The sequence below is a fragment of the Nipponia nippon genome, unplaced genomic scaffold (assembly GCF_047370975.1).
Source record: "Nipponia nippon isolate SJK-2023a ecotype South Korea unplaced genomic scaffold, ASM4737097v1 scaffold_5, whole genome shotgun sequence".
NCBI classification, from domain to species: Eukaryota; Metazoa; Chordata; class Aves; order Pelecaniformes; family Threskiornithidae; genus Nipponia; species Nipponia nippon.
The window spans coordinates 39,091,138-39,116,615 of NW_028262369.1; the positions used below are offsets into that span (position 1 = coordinate 39,091,138).

At 42.5% G+C, this 25,478-nt stretch overlaps 1 protein-coding gene across 3 annotated transcripts in view; it reads right to left on the reverse strand.

The window, feature by feature from the left end:
* TGFBR3 (transforming growth factor beta receptor 3) overlaps window positions 1-25,478 on the reverse strand; it is a 130,224-nt gene that overhangs the window by 54,402 nt on the left and 50,344 nt on the right. For all 3 annotated transcript variants that reach the window (XM_087733578.1, XM_087733576.1, XM_087733577.1), the window contains exon 3: window positions 23,249-23,433. In XM_087733578.1, coding sequence (XP_087589704.1) covers window positions 23,249-23,433 — 185 coding nt within the window. The remainder of the gene's footprint in view (window positions 1-23,248; window positions 23,434-25,478) is intronic.

Here is a 25,478-nt window from a genome sequence, read left to right on the forward strand (position 1 = left end):
GGGGGCACTGGGGACATCCGTATCTTCATCTTTGTTATGGAAAAAACTTATTTTCTCACCGCTTGGTCTCTCCCACCAGAAGGCCTAGTTGTATTTATGCATTTCCAAAAGAAAACATTCAGTACCACAAATTACCACATCTTCCAGGGACCACATTTCTCTCCATTTTCTGCCTCAAAGGAATAAAATACCTCCTTTTAGGAAACTAGGGTATTAGCGCTCTGAATGCTAACAGGATGACAGAGACTTTAAATGCCAGTCATGATCTTAGCTATAAAAACTGCTTTACAGTATCAGGCTACAGAGCCAAAATAATTCTGTTAGCTGAAAATAAGAGAGAAGATAAAATTATTTGTTTTACAAGGCTTCCACTTTGTTGTTCTGTCTAGAAACAGAGAGGCAAAAGTGGAAAGAAAAAGGTGTTTAGAACTGCTATTAAATTCACGTCTATTAAAAAGCTTTCATTAATTCTTGTGGTTTTTCAGCCGTAATCACAGCTAATTAGTAATAAGCTGTTTAAACTATTAAATATAATCACCTTGTTCTGGGGTTATGTTTTCTTACAGAGCAATAAAACCACTGTAGTCTAAGTTTACCAAAGTAGCCTAGTTATATCTTTCGCAGTCCTGATCTGGCAAATGAGAGTTCAAATTTTATTCTGATATTTTTTTCAGCTTCAAATGCCATAAAGTGTATTCAATTTTAAACTCTCTGAACTTCAACGTGTCAAAGAGAAAATCTACTACACTAAATGGAGTAAATATTAAACATGTCCACTCTTATCATATGCATCCACCCAATAATAACTGGTTTCTTCTGATCCCAAAGGAAGTAAAGACTAACGTAAATATTGATGAAATGAGCTACAATATAAGTTTATGTACTTAAATAACCAAGAATAGAAAAACAGTAACAATCCTCTCACATTGGCCAACAGAGGCACTCAGCTTGGGTTTGTACCCTGGTTGTGTTTTTATTAGAATGTCAAGTCAATACAAAGAAGGGCTCCTATTAGTAATTTTAAAAATTTTTGCTATTTAAAACCTCTGGTATTTATTAAAACCAGAAACGATACAAGAAATACAACATACTCTGAAAACTTCATCTCAGAAATAGCTAGGCCAAGTCCTTTGGGTAATAAGGAAATGGAGAAGTATCTCAGTTTCAACTGATCTCAGACAGGTTTATTCAAAGCCAACACCTATCAGACAAGACAGATGTTTTAGACTTCATGAAGATTTCTGCCTGTTGGTTTGGTCACATGAGAGAGCATACAGAGCAATCATACTACCTTAGTGAGAAAATCAGAGACTCTGCAACTGGATCTACTATCAGATTTCATAGTTGCTATTCCTTTAGGCTTTGGAAATTAAATATGTATATAATATACACATATATGATTATTTCCATACATGTATGGAAATAACCAACAAAGTTTGAGCCGTATTCGGAGGTGGTGATATATCTATCCATGCCTTTGGCTGGAATTGCAGGATAAGTTATATCACGTAATGGAATTTTCCTACATTTGTGCCTGAAAAGTGCAGACTGACGCTTAAGAAAAGCTACAGGACTTTAACACAAAACCAATTAATTTTTCATAAGTAAATTAAGTGCTCCTGGGAAAATTTTCAGAATAAATGTAGTTTTGCATTACTGCACTCCTCAGTTTGCTCCTGAGTAAGACACTAACAAAACACATAATGTGGAAGTCATATTCCTAGTCCTAAACTTGAGGAAGAATATAGTTAATGTGAGCATGCTTCCGCAGCAGCCTCTGTCACTATATTCCTTGGCATATATATTCCCTCTCACTATACTTCTTGGCATAATGGAGTCCTCAGCACCAGCTTGGTTTTCCAGAATCAAAAAAAGAACAATCCACAGAGCTGCTCAACAACTGCTCAGGACCATCTTGGTCATCATATTTTTCATAATTCATTTTTGCTTCAAAGCTAGCTCTGCTGAGGAGCAGCTGGGCAGCCTAGGCTGAATGTGACCATTCCTACTGTGAAGTGGTACAAAATTAACAGTTAATTTTTTTAATATTTATGATTGCACCCATCATCATCTGTGCTTGATGACAAACAACAGTGGTATCTATTACGGGAGATTTTTTCCTGGTCCTTGGGAAGATTTTCAAGCAAACTGCTGGGGATTCAAGAGCATTCAAGAGCTTTTTGCCAACAACCCAGCTGCCACGCATATGGATTTTACCTTGCACAACAGCGGTCAGTGAGCTATCACACAGTATTTTCAGCCCAAGTAAGGCACGCATGGTCAAAACACCTCACCAGCGAGGTCAGAGGTGTTTCTACGTGGAAGGTAGCAGTTTGAACTGTGGCATCCAGGTAAGAGCCTGGACTTCGACTATGCAACAGAGGTACCCAAATGCCTCTTCCACTCCTGCTTTACAGATTGAAAGACTTCACAGGACTCTAAGGTGTTATGAGCTTATGACATTGACACAAGCACAAGTTCCAAGCTTCAGCTGTACCAGCATGACACTGTCACACTCTCTAGCTCTGCCATGTTAAGCTTTCTGCTGTCATATCCGTGCTCCCACCTTCTTGCCCCTCTGCTAACTTCTGGCATGGCTGCCTCCATCCACAGCACGGCAGTGGAAGATCCTCATTCCTGCTCTCTACAGCAATATCTCTCACCAAAAAGTAATTTCTGCTAGAGGGCCCCCACTGTGGCTCTAGTTAAACCATATATTGGCTGAATTCTAAGTGGTGATCCCCTTCCCTCAGCCACCTTTCTGTCTCATCTTAGCTCGTGAGCTCTTCAAGGCACTTCCTTTCTCAAATGTCTAGACAGTTCATGGCACCTTCTAGACACTCCACAAATTAATAGAGAGCTACCAGATCACTTCAAACCACCAAACAGAATGTTTCTCATTAACAGCAGAAGAGCTAACTAGAACATTTCCCTTTCTTTTTGTATTTTCACTGGCAGAATCCATATTATTAAATATTCATACGAAGCATTGCCCAGAAACCCCATCAGAAACCAGTCCTACAAGTGTTCAGCACTGTACAGCTAGATAGGAAGACATGGTGTGAAATTCTGAACTCTTTGAACTCTGTGGTAAAATTCATTATTTTTCTGAAACTCCCATATAAGCTTTTTTTTTTTTTTTTTTAAATGAGGTATCTAAAAAGAGATACTCTCCATCCATTTTTATAGGTTCAAACAAGCTTATAAAATACACACATTTTGTACTTCTCAGCAACATACTACCTCAGTCTTCTGCATCTCGGACAGCTGTATGAGCAGTTTGGTCAAACACCACCAAAAGAAAATGAAACCAGAATCATTAAATGGACTAAAGCACTTTTCGGTCACCTAGTCCATTTAACAAGCAGCTGCTATTGCTCTGCCCATGTTATTTTTAAAACATATTAAGGGACAGCACATTAACCAAGCAGACAGCGGCATAACAATGGTACAGGAAAATAAGTCAATGTGGTCCAACACATCCCTTGGTCCCTGCGAAGGGCTCATTTCATCACTGAGCTGTTGTGTAGCCAGCATTTTCATTGTGCAATGAAATGTTAGGCCAGACCTTCTGGACATGTCAACAACCATCCTCTCGGCAAGGCACAGCTTTGGTAGCTGTTTGTCAGAGCAAGCTCTTCTTCCAGACTCACGTCTGCCCTTTGTGGCCTCCTTTGGCACACACTCCTCCTAGTAATACATGACTAACTTGTGAGGAATACGACAACTTGGTCATAGGTGAAAATGAAAAATTGTAGCTATTCTAAAAATCTTACAACAAAACCTACAAATTCATTTTTAAAAAGCATACCAACAACAAAGCATATAAACTCTGTGATGAACCACAGATAAGTTCTGTCATTTTTGCTAGAATGCATTTTTCAATGTATATTATAAAAACTGTAAAAAAAAAAAAAAGGGGGCTTTAAAAAGATACCATGTTTCACAGGTGCCATGTCTATGAAACACTTATGCTGGCATTACTTAGCCAGCTCTACTTGCATGTATTCGTGCTGGTTGCTACCGTCTGCACAGTCTGCAAAGAGTTCCTTTAAGGTCTCCAGCAGCAGCAAGGTTAAGGCGGCTGCAGAGGCTTCTCTGTCCCCGGAGATCACCGTTTCATGGAAGGCTGAGTATCACCACAGAAACCAACTACAAAAACAGTCTACGGGCTCCTGCCCCGTTACTCTGGTAAAGCAATTTGTACTACGTGAAAGGCAAGGGCACAAATGCTGAAAACTGATCAAAGTAAACACTGCTGTTAAAGTACCATTTTGTTTTGCTGACTTCAAGGCATCAAATCGCAGACTCTGTGTTTTGTTCTAAAAAGATGAAAGTCAAGTGCCAAGGATTTGTAAGGTTGAATTAACTATTCCAGTGTGAAGGCCTTTAGATAAATCTATAGCACCTTTTCCAAAACAGCCATTACAAACTTGTGCTAATAAACTAGGACAAAATACGCTGTGTTGTACTGAAATACACTGCCCAGGCTAGGACAGCTGTTCTCTAAAAGATAAGAGAAAAATGAATTTTAACTCTCACATCATATAAACACATTTTCTGACTTACAAGTGAGGCATTGAAGATGGATTTATGACATCTTAACTCATTACCCTGCTGCAAAGATAAGTTAATTAGTACAAAGCTGGCGAAATTTAGAACAAAATTTGAAAATTTATACCTGGCCTCTGTGTTTTCACTCGTTTTGTTAATATAATATTTATAGGACATAAATTATTCTGGTATTGCAATAGTCAAATAAACTAATATGAAGAAACTTATCTTTACAGTTCATTAGCGTACATTATGCAGTATAAGAGGTTTAGAATTTCTACTGAAATTCACTTGAAAAATACAATGTCGATATCATAGAATCCTAGAATCATTAAGGTTGGAAAAGACCCTTAAGATCATTGAGTCCAACCGTTAACCGAGCACTGCCAAGTCCACCACTAAACCATGTCCTCAAGCACCACATCTATCCGTCTTTTAAATACCGCCAGGCAGGGAGACTCAACCACTTCCCTGGGCAGCCTGTTCCAATGTTTGACAACCCTTTCGGTGAAGAAGTTTTTCCTAATATCCAACCTAAACTTCCCCAGGTGCAGTTTGAGGCCATTTCCTCTCGTCTTATCGCTTCTTACTTGGGAGAAGAGACCAACCCCCACCTCACTACAGCCTCCTTTCAGGTAGTTGTAGAGAGCAATAAGGTCTCCCCTCAGCCTCCTCTTCTCCAGGCTAAACAACCCCAACTCCCTCAGCCGCTCCTCACAAGACTTGTGCTCTAGACCCTTCACCAGCCTCGTTGTCCTTCTCTAGACACACTCTAGCACCTCAATGTCCTTTTTTTAGTGAGGGGCCCAAAGCTGAACACAGTACTCGAGGTGCGGCCTCACCAGTGCCAAGTACAGGGGGATGATCGCTTCCCTGGTCCTGCTGGCCACACTATTCCTGATACAAGCCGGGATGCCATTGGCCTTCTTGGCCACCTGGGCACACTGCTGGCTCATGTTCAGGCGGCTGTCAACCAACACCCCCAGGTCCTTTTCTGCCAGGCAGCTCTCCAGCCACTCCTCCCCCAGCCTGTAGCGTTGCATGGGGTTGTTGTGACTGAAGTGCAGGACCCGGCACTGAGCCTTGTTGAACCTCATACAATTGGCCTTGGCCCATCAATCCAGCCTGTCCAGGTTGCTCTGCAGGGCCTTCCTACCCTCCAGCAGATCAACACTCCCGGCCAACTTATTGTCATCTGCAAACTTACTGAGGGTGCACTCAAGCCCCTCATCCAGATCATCAATGAAGATATTGAACAGGACCGGCCCCAACACTGAGCCCTGGGGAACACCACTTGCGACCAGACACCCACTGGATTTAACTCCATTCACCACAACTCTTTGGGCCCGCCCATCCGGCCAGTTTTTTACCCAGTGAAGCATACGCCTGTCCAAGCCATGAGCAGCCAGCTTCTCCAGGAGAATGCTGTGGGAGATGGTGTCAAAGGCCTTACTAAAGTCCAAGTAGACACCATCCACAGCCTTCCCCTCATCCACTAAGCAGGTCACCTTGTCCTAGAAGGAGACCAGGTTAGTGAAGCAGGACCTCCCTTTCATAAACCCGTGCTGGCTGAGCCTGATCCCTTGGTTGTCCTGCATGTGTCACGTAATGGCACTCAAGATGATCTGCTCCATGACCTTTCCCGGCACCAAGGTCAGGCTGACAGGCCTGTAGTTCCCCGGATCCTCCTTCCGACCCTTCTTGTAGAGGGGCGTCACATTTGCTAACTTCCAGTTATCTGGGATCTCCCCAGTTGACCAGGACTGCTGATAAATGATGGAGAGTGGCTTGGCAAGCTCCTCTGCCAGCTCCCTCAGCATCTTCGGGTTGGATCCCATCTGGCCCCATAGACTTGTGAGCATTCAGGGGGAGAAGCAGGTCAGTGACTGCCACCTCTTTGACAACTGGGACTTCATTCTGCATCCTCTCTCCATCTCCCAGCTCAGGGGCCTGAGAAACCCGAGGATGACCAGTCTGACTATTAAAGACTGAGGCAAAGAAGGCATTAAGTACCTCAGCCTTCTCCTCATCCTTTGTGGCAACGTTTCCCTCCGCATCCAACAAAGGATGGAGATTCTCCCTGGCCCTCCTTTTTTCGCTGATACATTTGTAAAAACATTTTTTGTTATCTTTAATGGTGGTGGCCAGTTTAAGTTCTAGCAGGGCCTTCGCCTTTCTAATCTTCTCCCTGCATAACCTCACAACATCCTTGTAGTCCTCCTGAGTCACCTGCCCCTTCTTCCAAAGGTGGTAGGCTCTCCTTTTTTTCCTGAGTTCCAGCCAAAGCGCTCTGTTCAGCCAGGCCAGTCTTCTCCCTCGCCTGCTCGACTTACAGCACATGGGGACAGCCAGCTCCTGCGCCTTTAAGATTTCCTCCTTGAATAACGTCCAGCCTTCCTGGACTCCTTTGCCCTTCAGGACTGCCTCCCAAGGGACTCTGTTAACCAGACTCCTAAACAATCCAAAGTCTGCCCTTCTAAAGTTCAGGGTAGCAGTTTTGCTGACCCCCTTCCTTACTTCTCCAAGAACTGAAAACTCTATCTTGCTGAGCCAAAGACAGCCTCTGACCACCACATCGCCCACCAGGCCTTCTCTGTTCATAAACAGCAGGTCCAGCGGGGCACCTCCCCTGGTTGGCTCGCTTACCAGCCGTGTCAGGAAGTTATCTTCCACACTCCAGGAACCTCCAAGACTGCTTTCTCTCTGCTGTGTTGTATTTCCAGCAGATATCTGGTAAGTTGAAGTCTCCCACGAGAACAAGGGCTAGAAATTGTGAGACTTCAGCCAACTGCTTGCAGAATACATCTGTTTCCTCATCTTGGTTGGGTGGTCTACAACAGACTCACATCTGGATATCTGCCTTATTAGCCTTCCCTCTGATCTCTACCCATAAGCACTCAACCTTATCATTACCGTCATTGAGCTCTAGACAATCAAAACACTCCCTAACATACAAGGCTACCCCACCACCTCTCCTTCCTTGCCTATCCCTTCTGAAGAGCTTGTAGCCATCCATTGCAGCACTCCAGTTGTGCGAGTCATCCCACCATGTTTCCATGATGGCGACCACATCTTCCAGCTCCTCCTGTTTATTGCCCATGCTGCGTGCATTGGTGTAAATGCACTTCAGTTGGGCTATTGATCTCTTCTCCAACACAGAGATGTTGGCTATAAAAGAATTCAGTCAAGGATTAATCCATGAATCCACCTCAAGTGGTGGGATCTAGTACTGCACCACTTTTCAAAAGTGTTCATCAAGTGCTTCAGGAAGGATCTCCAGCCCATTTTTTTTTTTCTTCTTAAGATGAAAGTAAAAGTGTCTTGTTTAGGTAGGGACTGTGAATTCAAAATGAAACACTTTTTTTTTTTTTTCTCTCTCGTATTTTTGCTATGCTCATTGAATATTGTGTTACAGATTTGATACCAAGCCAGCTATAGTAGATTGCAATGTCCAGCTTTAAGGAGCCAACAATTTCCGAGAGAGAGTTTGCTGATTTTTCCAAGAAACACAAAATATGTTCACATGGTGTTATTGCTTGAAGATAATTTTGCTCAAAGGATTACATATTTGCACTCTTAAATCAAACAATTGTATAAGGAAGTTTCTACAAGCACGAGACCCCACTGCTTCCCTTCTGGGAAGGTTCTCCAATGCAGACTTTTATTCGTACAGCGCAAGCACCTATTTTTTTTGAAAACTCACCCCAGCAATGAGACAGAAGATCTTCAGAACAGCAGAGAAATAAATATCTCCAGGAAAACTGCAATGCCATTAAAAAAAAGCACTCATACCCACACACAGTTACTTTTTCTCCTGCAGAACTCGAAGCTATGCCACCCTCACAGCCCTTGCCAGAGATACACCACGCTTTCTTCTCTCTGCCCAGGCCAGCACTAAAGGATGCTAAAGGAGAGAGCAGGGGGGCTGCGATGCATGAGGCACACGTGGGGAGGGAAAGCCCTTTTCTTTCTTTCACTCAGTCCTTGGGGAACAGGTCTGAGTGCCTGGTAGCTGTGGTAGCATTTACTAGGTGTGTGGAGGACTGAAGTTTAATTCCAAGGCTCAGGAAACACTCTAAACTAATTCTAAAATCAACCTTTTGCTTGTTTTATCCTAAATATATGGGTGCAAATGGATTGGCATTGCCTGGACCTTCTCACTCACACTCTACAGAGAGAATCAGATTAACTAAACAGCAGTTATAAACTCAACTGTGAAAATCATGGGAAAGATTCACCCCTGGCATAATTCCTCTGAAGCTACTGGCATTAAGCCAGAGACTGATGTGGTCCCATATTTTTTTTATAAAAAAAGAATACTACTGCACAATCTGCTGACCCTTATGGTCTACCACCCAGACTGGAAAACTGGGCTCCATTGAAAAGGCGGCAAGAGAACAGGAAGGTTGATAAGGACTACCCAGCTATGATTTACGGCCCATTGCATGCTCTTCATTAAGAAGTACGGTCAGAAACCTTTGACCAAAAGGTGTTTGAAACCTCCCCCCCCCTTTTTTTTCTATTTGTCCTGCAACAGGGGCTAAAGGTCAGGGTGTGCTGTGCTAGACACAGACAGTTCCCTCCCCAAAGAGCCTACAAATCAAGATATTCAAGTCCTGCACAACATGTGCGTGCCAACATCCACTAACAATCTATTTTGAAGTATGCATGATGTTCCCAGAAGGCCACTTTCACATGAAGATGCGTTATTAATGATTCAGAGGAGAAACGGCAGCCCCAACGCATGTGTTCAAGAGGAGAACTAAGCAAAGATCCCTTCGCCCTCAGTAAGGATGGAGCACCACCTCTGCATTTGGCACCTGTTATGCTCAGCGGAAAGCAATGTACTCAAATGGACATACCGCCTTTAACGAAGATCTAAGGTTTACCCTCAGAACCAGCTTGAAAACTGACCTGCCCATCCACTGACACAGCAGTTGTATCCAGCAGCCTGATGAAAGAGAGTCCAGCAGCATATTCAAATATTATCTGTAGTTCTCCTTCCAGTCTAAGTTCTGGTACCTTTCTAGCCCTAAATATTAAAAGACCAAGCTGAGGATCTGTGTAACAGGATGGAATTACAGCATGTTTAGATCTCCTCATATGGATTCGTAATTCAGCTGCTCCAGGCAACAGAATAAAAAAGCAAATTACAAGTAAAATTTAACACTATAACATTATCAAATAAATCGTGTAAGATTAGTACAGTATAGTATGCTGTATGGCACTAAACATACTGCTCAGTACCTGGCAGCACTGTCGTTTGTATCTGGTTCATAACTGATGTTTTACTGCACCAGTGATACTTTCTCCTCAAAAGCGTAAGAGTCGGCAACTGTGCTGGTAAGTTTTTACTGGAAATGCAGTGACTGAAGTACCCGTTCAGAAAGCACCACAGCTCGCATGGCGCCAGAAAGTTCTGACACAAGGAGACGTTACAAAATAGTGCTTCTGTCTTCATGAAAAGGTTTGACCATTTCTGCCCACAGCTCAGTCACATAATTTATCTTCAGACAAAAATGTAGCCCATTAATTTCTAGTGTTCCAAAGTTGTTATTTTAAGCTGGAGCTGCCAAATGTGATCATATTATGTTAGATGCTAATCATTTATGCAAATACCTAGGTAATAAAAAAATTAGGACCAAAGCTATTCCTGATACAAATAATTTGGCAAACAGGCAGGACAGTTATTGAAGTCCTATTTGCACTGGAAAGTGGTATTACTTTCACAGTGTGAGAATAATAGAAGTGAAAAAACTTGAGGCTTTATATAAGGAGAGCTATTTCAGAACTCAAAGGGTTATAGCTGTATTAGCATAAGTCATACTTACACCGATAGAGCTAATTCTGTGACAATGGTCTTAAAAGTATAACCCAAAAAGTTTACAGATAAATTTTACGTAGAGATCGTACACACATGTACGCTGCCTACTTTAGTTTCATTTACCTGAATAATACGAGATCCAGCTTTCCCTGTGCATATATATTTCAATCCAGTTTTTATGTCTTCAGTGTTATCTCATGCATTATATAGTTCGGAGAATCAGAGTTCTCCTGAAAAATAAGATTTTTCAAAAACTTCTGGCTGCACTGAAGAAAGCAGACGGTCTCTGCACAAGTGTCTCCGCTCAGTGCTGCCAACCAAACCTAATCTTTCACATGCTGTCCCTGCTTTGGGCACCCGCAGAGCAAGGGCTGCCTGCAGCGACCAGCCCCGCGAGGCTCTGCGGTTCGTGCAATGGAAAGCCCGTGCCCAGCAGTGCAAGGCTGGGACCACTTCACCCGTTCCTCCTGTGACCCGAACTAGATGCTCAGGATCCCAAAGATTAAGTGAAACCATTTGTGCCATCTGCCCTTCCACAAAGCAGTCAGGCTTCCCAGCACTTGAGACCTAAAAACACGATGCTTCGCTCAGCTTTGCATAAATCAGTAGATGTCAATACTGTTCACATGCCGTATAATGAATCCTAAGGGGAAAGTCCTCCTTTTATACATTTTGTGGGAAAATTTCTTGTTGGCTTTAGATCTGTTTAAGGGTACCATTCCTGTAAGCCGCAAGTACAGCATCTCCCCTACTGTTGTTAAGTGGCCTATTCACAAAACGGTATCACATCAGACAAAATTTTACTTTAACAATTAAGGTAGAAGACTCATGTGAAAAGGAAACATTTTCCCAGACAATATTCTCTTCTGCACTTACTTGTACATATATTGCAGATCTAAGCTTTTCTTTGGTGAATCAGCTGGGCTGCAAAGTAAATTTAATTTCATACTCCTCTTCCCTTCTCCCATCCCTGAACTATTACCCAATAGCTGTGTAACATCGTGCCCAATGCCATAAAAAGACAAAGCGGGGGGATCACTACTATGTTGGAGGATATATGAATACATACAAAAAGCAGCTCCTTTCCCAAAGAAAATGCTTCTTAAACTGACAGATAAAAGACAGATGACAAACTTCTGCCAGGACCATCTCCCTTAAATGCATTTGGGACATTCTGAGCAAATCCACACAGGCTTCTCCAGGTAAACACAAGTTATGGAGCGATTGTCCTGAGTGCCATCATGTGGCACGTACAGGACACGGTGATTGGGCCCAGTCAGCACGGGTTTATGAAAGGGAGGTCCTGCTTCACTAACCTGGTCTCCTTCTAGGACAAGGTGACCTGCTTAGTGGATGAGGGGAAGGCTGTGGATGGTGTCTACTTGGACTTTAGTAAGGCCTTTGACACCATCTCCCACAGCATTCTCCTGGAGAAGCTGGCTGCTCATGGCTTGGACAGGCGTATGCTTCACTGGGTAAAAAACTGGCCGGATGGGCGGGCCCAAAGAGTTGTGGTGAATGGAGTTAAATCCAGTGGGTGTCTGGTCGCAAGTGGTGTTCCCCAGGGCTCAGTGTTGGGGCCGGTCCTGTTCAATATCTTCATTGATGATCTGGATGAGGGGCTTGAGTGCACCCTCAGTAAGTTTGCAGATGACAATAAGTTGGCCGGGAGTGTTGATCTGCTGGAGGGTAGGAAGGCCCTGCAGAGCAACCTGGACAGGCTGGATTGATGGGCCAAGGCCAATTGTATGAGGTTCAACAAGGCTCAGTGCCGGGTCCTGCACTTCAGTCACAACAACCCCATGCAACGCTACAGGCTGGGGGAGGAGTGGCTGGAGAGCTGCCTGGCAGAAAAGGACCTGGGGGTGTTGGTTGACAGCCGCCTGAACATGAGCCAGCAGTGTGCCCAGGTGGCCAAGAAGGCCAATGGCATCCCGGCTTGTATCAGGAATAGTGTGGCCAGCAGGACCAGGGAAGCGATCATCCCCCTGTACTTGGCACTGGTGAGGCCGCACCTCGAGTACTGTGTTCAGCTTTGGGCCCCTCACTAAAAAAAGGACATTGAGGTGCTAGAGTGTGTCTAGAGAAGGACAACGAGGCTGGTGAAGGGTCTAGAGCACAAGTCTTGTGAGGAGCGGCTGAGGGAGCTGGGGTTGTTTAGCCTGGAGAAGAGGAGGCTGAGGGGAGACCTTGTTGCTCTCTACAACTACCTGAAAGGAGGCTGTAGCAAGGTGGGGGTTGGTCTCTTCTCCCAAGTAAGAAGCGATAAGACGAGAGGAAATGGCCTCAAACTGCACCTGGGGAAGTTTAGGTTGGATATTAGGAAAAACTTCTTCACCGAAAGGGTTGTCAAACATTGGAACAGCTGCCCAGGGAAGTGGTTGAGTCTCCCTCCCTGGTGGTATTTAAAAGACACATAGATGTGGCACTTAGGGACATGGTTTAGTGGTGGACTTGGCAGTGCTAGGGTAACGGTTGGACTCAATGACCTTAAAGGTCTTTTCCAACCTAAATGATTCTAGGATTCTAAATTTCCACTGCCTGTATATTCAGCAAGTTAGATAGGTGCTAGCCACCCAACGAGAAATTACATAGCTGCATTAAGGTACCACTACAGTATTCATACATCTTGCCTCTCAACAGGTCTCCTTAGTCATAGCTCAGTATGATACTAACCGTGGGTTCAGAGATCAGCATTAGCACTATCTCATCTCTACCAGGCTCTGATGGTAGACACAGCAAGTTCACACAGTTAATCACAACTGCAAAACACCATGCAGATGTCACATAGCGCACCGTGCCATAAAGAACATCATGGCAAAACTGGAATCTGAATGCAGGATTTCCAGCTCTCAGGGTAAATCCTGAACAGATGAACACCCTACTTTCCACTGTTTCAAAAGCTGCAGGTGGGGAAGGGGAAAAGGCCGAGACAACGAGGCTTCATAAAGCAAGAAAAGATTACAAACAAACATGGAATAGATAATGGAAAGACTGCAGGACAAAGGATTACGCCATTTGAAAGCCCACACATATAAAACAATTTACTCCTCAAAGGTTTTGCAGCCAGACCACACATAGATCCAGATGACTGCAAAAAAGAAACATCGTTCTACAGGTGTCTTTTAGAGAGGCACGGTCACATAGGGAGGTGTAAAATGTGGAGTTCACATTTTCATTGGACATGTAAAACTAAATTCTTGCTTTCCAAGCCAGGGTAAAGAACAGCGTGTGTGCACGAGTCATAAAAAAATGAAAACCTAAGCAGCGGCACCAGATTTAGGAAACAGCTTTGTTTACTTTATTGTCAGTAAGCCACCAGCCTCAGTAAGAGTTGGTGCAAGTGTGTGTCTGTAATACATATGCTCACAAATGGTATTAGAAATTAAATACAAAGTAAACCGCTTTCAGAAGATGAAAAGTAACGGTAACCAACACATTGTCTCTCTACTCCCCTAAGGCAGGCCTTCATTCTTCCCCAATTTTTTCTATTTTCAAACTTCAAAAAATAATCAGAACTTTTACTCTCTGTACAAACGAAACAGTATTTTGGGAATATTTCAAAGAATGAATTTATGATACTGACTACATGGAAAAAACCCCAAACCACCAAACCCCTAAGGAATCAAATTTTCTCTTTAATTAGGCCTACCCATATGACAACTCACATCTGTATACACTTGCAGAATCGAAGCCATGAAAACTGACAAAATCTTCCAGAAGACATTACTGAGGCTGTCATGCAAGTATTTTCTTGCACAATGATGCCATTCCATGCACTTCTTATCTGCACTGCCTTGCTAATTCTTGCTTGAAAAGATTTACTGCAGAAAATACTGGCTTGCTTTCCAGCTAACAGTGTAAGAACGAACTGCTGCTCCTTGCATGCAGTATTTTTCCATGTAGCTTCAGGTGTATTTTCAGTGTCCAATTTACCTCATTGCAAGTATGACTTGAAACCCAATTAGTGGAGGAAAGAAGGCATGTTCCAATGGTCTAGTCTGAAAAGATGTCTACAAAGCAAGTGCCACTGTGCTCCTCTGTAAAACTAATGTCATACAGAGTCACGTTTCCCAATAGGCCTCAAAACTTCACTTACGTATTCACATACACTAGCAGATCGTGTCCGTGCAGAAGAAACGAAGATTCTGCGTCCCTGGGTGATGACAGAAGAGTGAGCCAGACTTCAACCAGTCTTCAGGGCTAGAGAATGCCGGTTATATCCAGAAAGGTGATAGATTTTAATACTTTTCCCTTCCTGATGAGATTTGGGTCATCATCAAATACTACCTCTCATCTAGAGACTCTAACAACTGCCTCCGTCATGTTTATCACATATAGCACGAGCTCCAATCATAATAAAAATATTTCTGTATTATAAATTGCCACAGCAATTGTTAAAGAGACACTATCAGCTATAAATTACCTATAATTCCTTCAAAATTTTTCAAGCAATTTAAGTTTCAGATGTTTGTACCTCACGGTGGTGCTATTTTTGCATTGTCTCCTTCAAATAACAAGTTTTATTACTGGAGAAGTACTCTGTTTATATTTCACAGGGAAAATAAGAGACTCTTCTAGAGAAACACAAACTTGAGTATATGATAAGTGTTGTCAAAAGCATGATCTACATTAAAAAAAGAAAAAAAACAATTAAAACATTTGTTCCTCTTCTCGTATCTTGCCACTGCAAGGTTTTACTTTTTCAGCTGATACAGGAGCATGGCTGCCAGGCACAACAAGCTCCACACAATTTATGTTGGAAGTTTTCCTCAATGCTGGGAGGTTGGAGGAGAACAACTTCATTAATTCCAGCTTTTGGTTCAAACAGACACTCCAGAGAACAACATAAACACGACCACTCATGACAAGCGTTCCTCCAACATCTCACACACACACACGCGCACAAGCCCAAAGCTAGACTGGAACCTGCCCATCGAGTTTGTGATATAAATGGACTCCTGGAAACATCATCACTTCCTTAATTATCTTTTCCTGGGGAAAGTAACTATAGACAAAGCAGTAATTTATAAATACTCCAAGGCATGTCAGGCAGAAGCTTTGAGGAGGGAACTGGAGACCAAGAACATGAATCACAGTTTATGATCAAAATCAAAACACATGCATCTGCCTGAAAGAATGTGTGAGCACATGTGCACAGTGTGCTTACACGCACATGAGAGACGGAGAGCGAGGAAGAGTCCCACCTAGTAAAGACAGCAGCAGCAGCCCTGTTTCTCTCTACAATCCCGCGACAGCCCATCAGTACCTGCGGGCACTCGCAGCAGAAGAAAACAAGAGAGAGTCCAATTCTCAGCTTCCAACAGGTCATTTTAAATTGCTATTTAAAAGCTATTTAAAAGTCAGCAAAACTGAAAAATTTGAGTGGTCAGAAGGGTGACTCTGACATTTTTCCTTTTGAACCTTTTAGCCTTCTGTGGTGGGCTTTGGCATGGCTTCAGACACCATTCCACACAGCGCTCTGAAACTGAGAGCAGGTCTCACTTTCTGCACACAGCAAACAGTCCCGTTTCTAAAAAAAGAAAACACCGAGGGTTTGCACAGCACTTTCCAAGCCATGAGAAGTCACTGCTGCCTCTTTAAGGGCAGACACGCATCAAGCCACGCTCCTGCAGGACAGCGGGCTCTGCACAAACAGGCTCCTCTGGCCAACACATGACTTCCTCTGGCAGTTCTGGTGGGCAGAACTTGAAACGATTGCCAAATCCAATGACCAGCAAATCCTGAGCTGGCTGAAAACAACCCGCAAAGACTGCAGTCCAGAGCAAACAAGATGAAAAAGCCACATTAAAAAAGGCTGGATTTTATGCAAGCGCAGATGCTTCAAAGTGCTATGGAAGAGGGGGAAAAGGGTTGTAAGGGCTCTTTAAGAAATGGAGGCCAGGGTGGCTGTTGGTTTGTTTGGTTTTCCGTCAATCAAGGCAATTAAGACATCAGTGTCATTTTAGTGTATTAGCTGCATAGAAGTTGCAGCTTTCAGTAGACATGGCATCATCTGAGAAAGACATGGAATGATTACAATTTTTTTGGAGCATGCTGTCAGTATCTTTAAGGCTTTATAAAATCTATTGTGTGCTTCACTTCTGATTCGGTCCAGCAGCCTGGACAGGGCTCTTGGGCAGGGCTGTGGGGAAGGGAGTAACAGCAGCCTGTGAAGCCACCCTGGTGAGCCAGTGGAGCTACCACAGGCTGTGGGCAAGCTTTGGAAAATACCCAGGATCAAGAGATGCGTGTGATGAGGGACTACTGCTTTCCAAGCAACAAATACAGGGTGTTCCTGGAGTATGTCTGCCACAGCGTCACTCACAACTTGACTCTGAGACCTCACTGGCACAGAGCACTGGTGGAAGCAGTAATTCATCTGGGCTTCCCGTTCTTGGTCTTCTGATGTGGGCCCTTTCCCTCTCCCTTACAAGCGTTATGCAAAACACCGTGAAAGAAGATCGTGATAAAAAGCAGCAGTCAACCTTAAGCCTGACAGACACGTTTGCAGGTGGCCAAACTCATTTCCCACTGTCAGTCTGCAGGTTCTGGCTGGACTGATAACGCTGTGTCTGTGGGACTTCGTGAGCCACGAATCATCAAGGAACAAGCAGTAACAGGGTGAAAGTGATCCTGTTGATCTTGATGGGCTCAGCATAACAGAGAGCTGGCCTGCATATCTAAGGTTGAAGCTAAACAAGAGTTGTGGAAAACGCACGCACCCAGATCTAGAAATGTCATCTTAAAGTGTCTCACAAAAACATGCAGTACAAAAGTAAATACCGTTTCTTGGTAACACAGGACCAGGAAAGACCTACAGCCCCGCTGAAACCCTGACAGCTGGGGAAGCCCGTGCAAGCAAAGTATAGTGTATGTGTCACACCAGAACTGCAAAGTCAAACACCTTCCCAAAGGCGAAAGTCGTTTCCCAAACTACTCTGGTCTGTCAACTCCCAATACTGAACTGGCCGGCTACGCGACTTAGGGTGTCAGATCCCAAGTGACAGAGATGATATTTCCTGAAAGACACCCTCTCAGGGCTTGATTCATGAAGCTGGATGAGCTCAGCCCAGACTTTCATCAAACCTCTCCCACATTGTAGTCTTTAGGGTTTACCTTCTCACATTTGGAACGAGATCCTTGGCCACCAAGTTATTGCTCCTCTCATCTGAAGTCTCAACTCAGACTTCTCCATCTCCAGAAAGATTAAGCATCTCCACTACTTCCATCTCCTCTTCTTCATCCCCAGACAGGCTGGGCAGCAACATAGCCACCTGCACCACTCCTCCCAAACCATCTCGCTATAGGTAGTTCACGCCATCCCTGGTTCAAAATCTCTGCGTATACTTGCATTGCTACTTGTAAGTCTGCTGCCATAGTTAGATATCCATTACTGCTGCCAAGCACAGATGTTCAGAAAGTGGAGAGGCAAAACCAGCAAAATACCCTTGCAGTGTTGAGAACCAGTCTGTACCTTGGCAGAGGCACAGGCAGGGTGCTTTCTTTTATCTTGGGAAGCTTTTTCTAGAGCAGCAACTATTTTTCTTCAAAACAAAGGCCTTTGGCCTACCAGAAGTACCAAACATACCCACATGCAGCAGCGTCGGCTTCCCACTGTACCACAGTAAACGAGCAGAGGGCAAATGCAATGCAGCCTGGCAAACCAAGCAACACGTCCTTTATTTCCCAGCCGAAATTATGCACCAAATATTCTGGTCAGCTCACCAGAAACATCAAATTCGTACAGCCAAATGATCTAGCAGTGCACAGATCCAGTATTAATGGTAGTGAAGACTGCAGTCTTACTCAAAAGTTTAATCTCACAGAAGTAACAAACTCTATTCTTCAGCCTCTTATTTTAAGTACGAGTTTAGGACTGTATAGGATAATAATCCAATTATTTTAATTTGGATTATTAAGCCCATGCTGCAGCGTGCTTCGAAAATTCAAACTAGCCTGCCTTGTCCATTTTAGAGAAGCTGGTCAAGCTGACACCGAGAGCTCAGCACTAAAAACCACATTGGAAAAAGAAGCTGACTTTATTTTCACTATATCTGAGATCCTAAAGTCTCAGAAAACAACCTAAGTGGACATTTGATTGCTACTAAATGGAAACTTATTTTAACAAATGCACTTTTAGAGGAAGAAATAAACAAAATGGAATCAAACAAACAACTAGGTAACAAAAACAAACAACTAGGTAAAAAAAACCTCACTAACTTCAGCCATCAAATAACAAACCTTGAAAACCCTTCTTGCCTGCTCCAGACGTCCAGGCCCCCTCTGACCATGGCTCTGGTGCAGCAGGTCAGCACATTTAAACCATGCCCAGAAAGTGGCCCCTTTATCACAGCTGAATCTCAAGGCTGTTCCCCGGATCCCTGGAGGCCTGAGCATGCAACAAAACATTTTTCCTTGACATAGCCTTGTAGGAAAAGAGGTGAAATGAACCAGGTTTTCATCACCCGCATTGTCCAGATCTTCCTAGTCCTGAAATACAAAACCATCGTGACACAGAAGAATTATCCTGAATTCAGGATGCACTGCAAAGATCAGGATGCCGAAATACATTATCAGGTGACTGTTTCAGAGTCTTTTCCTGTTCCATTTTTACAACTTAGAGGATCTCTTCAGAAAGCACTTAAATATTGGACTTAAATAATTTTGCCCATCATTTAATGACTTTTAAGTGCGTCGGCTTAGGAACCTGAGATACATCACTAGTAAGTACCTGGCCATTATAATTAGCCTGCTCCGCAGGAACTAACAGGCATTTTAATATCAGGTTTGCTCTCAAATGAAAATATTTCTTTATTATGAAATTGTTGCCAGGTAACGCTGATTAAACAGTAGGGAAAAAGTCTGTCGAATTATTACAGCCTCAGTGGCATTACGCAAAATTATAAAAATAAAGATGGTTCCTTGATTTTCCTGCCTTCATTTCACATAACACATGTTAAACATCTGTATCAGGCATAACATCTTAAAGCTATTGAGGATGAGGATGTCAATGAAAACAATAGTGAATCCATTGCCAGGAACTCTGATTCCATGTATTCACATGTATTCAATCCTAAGTATTCACATGAGATTAATTTTATATGCCCCTGCTCCCCCTTTAGCTATTTCAATTGTGGCTGTGTGCCTGAAGCAGCTCAGGGAAATTCAACTGACAGGTATAATAAAAGAATCCTCCATTAATTTAGGACTTGATAATATACCTAAGGAGTGACTTTCATCTCAAAATAATTTTTACATTTTTCTAAACACATTTTTCTGATGCAAGTCTCTAGAGTTTCTGAGGGCCTCCACAAACAACAATTCTTTCTCATAAGAGAATGAGCAGCTCCATGAGAAAGCAACTATCTCCTTTCTAAAAACTGGGAAACTGAAACAGGGAAGATACCCAAAGCCAAAGAGCGAGTTATTATAAGAGTTCAGTAGTTCCTGGCTTTCAGTTGAGACCCAGATCAGTACAGAAATGCACACATGCACTCACTTCCCCAGGAATACTTGATCAAATAAAACAAACAAAAAGGGCTTGCATTTTTCATGCCAAGTTCAATATAAACACTTGTGGCTATTACATGCACCCGTATTCTATTTCCTACGATAAAGCATGGCCAATATGAATTGTGATAAAAGACATTTCTAAGAAATACTTGAAAGAGATTGGAACTTTTGGGGTTCTTACTTGAAGAAAGTGTCTTCACAGTCTCAACAAATGAGATGTTACCCCAACAGTGATTAACCGAGTAAAATACAAATTCCTTGAAGATCACAGATATGATTACAGCATTTCATGACACGACCTTATATTTACCAGATTTCAGCCTTAACATGAAAGTGCTAAATTCCTGATTTAGTTTTGTAAAGTTTGTTCAGAATACATAATCCCATACATTTCCAGTCCACCTATTTTTTTTCCATTCACAGGGAAGAAAAAGCACCCAAACTTTACTAATCTTCACAGAAAAGCCTGCACATTACAGGAGGAACACAAGCCCCTGCCGTGCCCTCCCCCCACATCAGCCACCCCTCCCTCCTATGTTTAAATTTGCCAACGCTTGTTGTCTGTATATTCTACACAAGCGTCAAAGGGAGTTAAATTAATGCATACATGTATGTTGCATATTTATGAGAACCAGGATAACTGCACAAGTATGTTTAATGCATGAGCCCTCCAAGAAATTTGCTAGGGGAAGTTTACACTCCTCCCAGCAAGTAAGGAATGTGTAATTTAGCAGCATCTAGTACAGGGCAGGTTAAAAACAAAACAAAACCCAACCTCCTCCCCCAAAGCAAGCCTTCACTTAACATGGAATGCAAGATCTGAAAAACCTTTATCAGAACTTCAGCCAACCTCTGAATGAATGCGTGATTTATTTTAAACATGCTTTCAATGCTGCTGAATCTAACCAATGTACTGTCAAACAAAAATACTGGTTTTATTCTGGAGTGTACTGGAAATACTGTATGACAAACAGATCTCTACCTTTGCTATCAGCATTTGCAGGCAACAGGAAATACCTCAGCTGGTAAATCAAACTAATTTAAGTTGAGGAGATAGGTACATTCTACTTTAAGACAAAAGGCCACTTGGAGTTGGTTTTTACAATAATGGAAAAGATAACATTTGCTCTGCTTTGTTTTCCAAGTCTGATCCTATAAGTAAAACCCGATCTTTCCAGTTGTTTACACTCTTCTGCTCGACACTGTCGCCAGCAAGCCTTGCTCCAGCTTCCTGTGCGTTTTTAGAGCAGCCATCTCCAAGGGGTGTGACTGGAAACTGGTTGGGAGATGGAAGGAGGCGGCTAAGGCTACAAATTGTGAAATATATTCTGTACCCTACGCTTTGGTATACCGCAGAAGTACACAGAAGAGACAGCTTGGGGAAAACCTCTTTCTTACCGTAAGCACTTTAGAGGGGGCACATGCAGCCTCTTTCTGCTAGACAGCAACTATTTTTATTCAAAGCCAAATATTTAAATCTTCTATCCTTCTGTCAAGATGATTAGACAGTAGTGGCACAGCCTGCAACCTTGTGCATGCGTGACTCTAGCTCACATCACGTGTGCACACAACTGCAGAGATGGCACAGTTACGCAAGCAGAGCTAGGAGCATCGAATCAGAGGGAAATTTGGGTTTATGCAAATGTGCGCTTTGCAGTTGATTCATTCTGGTCTCTCGGGGGGTACAAGCTCCAGCTGTAGCCTGCTTCAACCCATCCCCAGGCACCCTTTAATAACTAAGAATTACAAGTTCCCACTATACCACGTCCCCACAGCAAGGGCACTCTTCTGCCCGTTTTCAACAAAATTTGTGATTACCTTGTGAGATCTACCCCTCATACCAAATTTGTCTATGATTTGCCAATGGATTTAAGGGTCCTGGGTGATAAGAGAGGCACGGACAAATACATGGCAGAATCCCATAAGGCTGTTTAACTGTTTAGCTTTCATAAAAAACTATTGTACAAAAAAAAAAAAAAAGATAAGAATAGAGATTCTAACTGCAATTTGGTTATTTGGTTTTCATGCCCAGAGAACTGATTGTACCTACACTTTTTTTCAGGCATTCACAGTGCACTCATCAGGCTGACAACCCAGAGCCTGGTAAACTAAGAAAGGCTTTTAAAAAACAAACAAAAAAAACCCAAACCAAACTAAATATAAAAATCTCTGTTCCTCATTCCCAGCCCCACCAAAAAAAAAAGTGTTATTTTTCTATTTGTTTCCTGACAGTTGAACTGAAGAAGACCTGACATTTTGGATTAAGGCAGCCAATGAGATGCCTACTGAAAAAATAGTAAATGGCTTTTTCCATCATACACTAGACATTTGAGACAGTGTATATACTGAAAATGAACACAATAGCTGAAGTTTCATGGATGCATACAATACACATTGAGCTGAACATACCACAAACCCAACAAGGCTGCTATTGAAGTCAGTGGAAAGATTTCCATTATGGCCAAGAGTATCTGCCTTTATTTAAATCACTATAAAAGACTCCACTTAAAAGTTCTTTCAGCACAGATTTAGACCCTCTTTTTCTAAGCTTCCGCCTGCTAGATCATCATCTTTGTTCTCTCATTACAAATTCTGCTAATTGTGTACAGGCACGTTGCTCTCACAGGACACAGTACTAAGGATTTCTGTGTGCAATACTGTAGGAACATGAACTAAGCAGCTCAGTTGCCATGGTATGCAATGTTTTCTTTTCACTTCGGCACACTGTTTTGATGTGTTTTGAGAGTAAACAACAGTACTGCACAACTTAACATCAAAAATTTTCTTCGTGTGCTGTTGCTCTCAGAGCAGCTAAAGTTCCTGTCAGTCCCTCCAAGTACAACGTACATAAATAAGTAATTGGACTGTACTTAAGTACTACCGTAGTCAGCAACACTTGCTTTCTGTACAGCAGTCCCCCCTCAGTGAAGCATTAAGGATGTATTACAGGGCTAAAAGAATCTGAACTTAAATATTTGTTTATCGTGGTCATGGCAGGGATCCAAAGGTATTCATGTTAACTTACAACACATTTAGGTAAACAACCTGCCTTTGAAGACAGCCAATTCTGTAAAGGCCTCTTGTAGATCTAAATCTGTTTCTTATTTCCTTTGCCCATCCTGCCACCTTTTCTTAAGTATACTTTGTGGTTGTGAAAGGTGATGGAGAGAGTGGCTGTGTATGGAAGCGGTTTACTCATATGACACGCAAAGCATAGGTGGACAGTATCCACACAAATTGCACGTGCTTCTTTGTAGTCTTTCTGGTCATAATTCAGAAATAACTTTATTCAGCAAATTAACGTAGAACAATCCCATTTGTGGACACACTTGTAGCCAGTAATTTCCTGTTTACCTCTCTTTCATGATGGCCAAGACCTTCCTCAGGATTTCTGAGATTGAGGACGTGCACCTCTTGTGGCAGGCCTGTTGTGCCTCGGCTTGCACAGCCAGATAAGACTGTAAAACTCTCCAACAAGGCATGGACTGGGTGTGAATTATTAACAGGCGATAAGACACATTCACTCCTAGGCACGGGACCTGCAGAGGAAGACACAGGTGCACATCATTTGGAGAAAAAAAGCAATACGTAGATTACACCTGTCAAATAACGATCATCCTTTTGGTCACAAAACCCACGGGAACACAAGCAGAGGCTTCATGTTCATGATCCACAAAATGAAGACATTTATTTCCATTGCCCTTTTAAGTTCTCCTGAATATGCTAACTCGTTGGTTCTTTTCTCTCTGGAAGTCTAAATTTAAAGTATGAGTTCCAAAATTGAAGGTAGTCTTGTCTTTATCAGGGAGGAAACCAATGATAAAAAAAGAAAAAAAGCCAAAAAAAACCCCAAAGGAAAAACAAAGCGGTGATAGCGGTAGGAGGAATTGGTTCATCTTAGATGTGAATTATTTGTTTATGTCAAACACTGTTATCTCCAAACACTGAAAAATGCAATCATGTATATATAACAATGAAAAGTTAATCTCTACTATAAAGTAATTACATCAGGAAGGATTTGGGTGAGTTGGATTTGTTGCTTTTGAAGCAGTGCTGATTTATAGCGAACGTCGTTCAAATACATTGTACAAAACAGCAGGCATCTGTCACATGATAAAATGAAATGTTTGTTTACTGAGTCTATTTTGTGTCTGACAGCAATTATCTACACTGATAACAGATATCTAGTCCAAAACAGAGTGTACGCCCTTTCAAATAATCACCACAGCATGATGTAGTGCCGTACTCTTATACAGTACGAGAGACAGCATGATGTGATATAGCAAGATAGCACAAAAGCTGAAACATACGGAGCAGTTTACATTTAAACTATATCTCAGGAAACTAAAGCAAGACAAATATTTATGAAAAGCAGCCCTGCTTTTCCAAAAGGGCTCAGCCCACCCCTGACAGTAACAGATACAGTATGTTTTTGATTCAGAGGATCACAGGAGAATGTTAATTGACTTAACCCCTAATTTGCACCAAAGTCACTCATATAAGAATTAGACTCACATGAACCAGTCAGTTCAGAGGCTGCCAAGGCATAGAAGAGAAATATAAGCTAGAAGCATGATTTTTTTTCCAGATAGTGTGCATCTGCAATTGAAGTAAAATGCTTCTTTTGGAAAAAAGTTCAAAATGAAAGAAAATCCTCAACTGATCAAATGGCAGAGCTCTGTCTGGTCTTGTGAAGTCTACATCCAGCTATTGTAGCACTAGAGATCATTTGACTTTGGTGTACACATATGTTTAATTACATTAGAATTGATTAATTATATCAGCTGGTTAAAAGGACAGTTCACTCAAGATACAGTTAGCAGCTGGCCATTTAGAAGTCAGAGAGTCCATCTTAAAACAGACTTCATTTGGAAAAAGCAAAGCCCTTGAGTCCAGGAAGATGTCTACCGTGCCTCAGGCCATGCGGGCCTTGTCCTGCCAAAGGGGCCGTTCCCGAAACCCACCGGTGCACAGTACATATCCTGCCAGCTCCCACAGAACAGGAATATTTGTTAAAGGCAATGCTCAAGGCATAAGTTACACATGCCTGTGCTTCGGGTACAGAGGATAAACCTCAAATCCTCCAAGCTGGTGGTCAGTGCTACTACCAAGCTTACCTCATCTAGAGAGCAGAAAGTTTGTCTATTTGGGGTTTTTTAATTCCTTTTTAAGAATATGCATACAAAATGGGAGCAGTCCAAGCAATGATATTCAGTTAAAAAAAAAAAAAAATCTATGAAAAAGTTGCCCTTTGTAACAGTTGAAGAAATATTTTAAACTTCTAACAATAACACAGCCAGCAGAGAAGTCTCATTTTCCTAATGTACAAGTGCAGATCAGAGAACCTGCTAATCAGTTATCCCAGCCACTGATGAGTTAAGTCCTGCAGCAGACCGTGTTATACAACCTGCACAAAAAGCGTTTCTAAACTCCACAAGCATTTCTTGGGCTCGGGAACAAACCGAGAGCCAAGGAGCACTTGTTTATCGAATTGTTTTTTGCAGACCAGAATGGAGTTGACGTTTGTTAAGATGCTTCTATCATAACACACACACACATGAAGAACAAGGTGCAAGACTCTGAA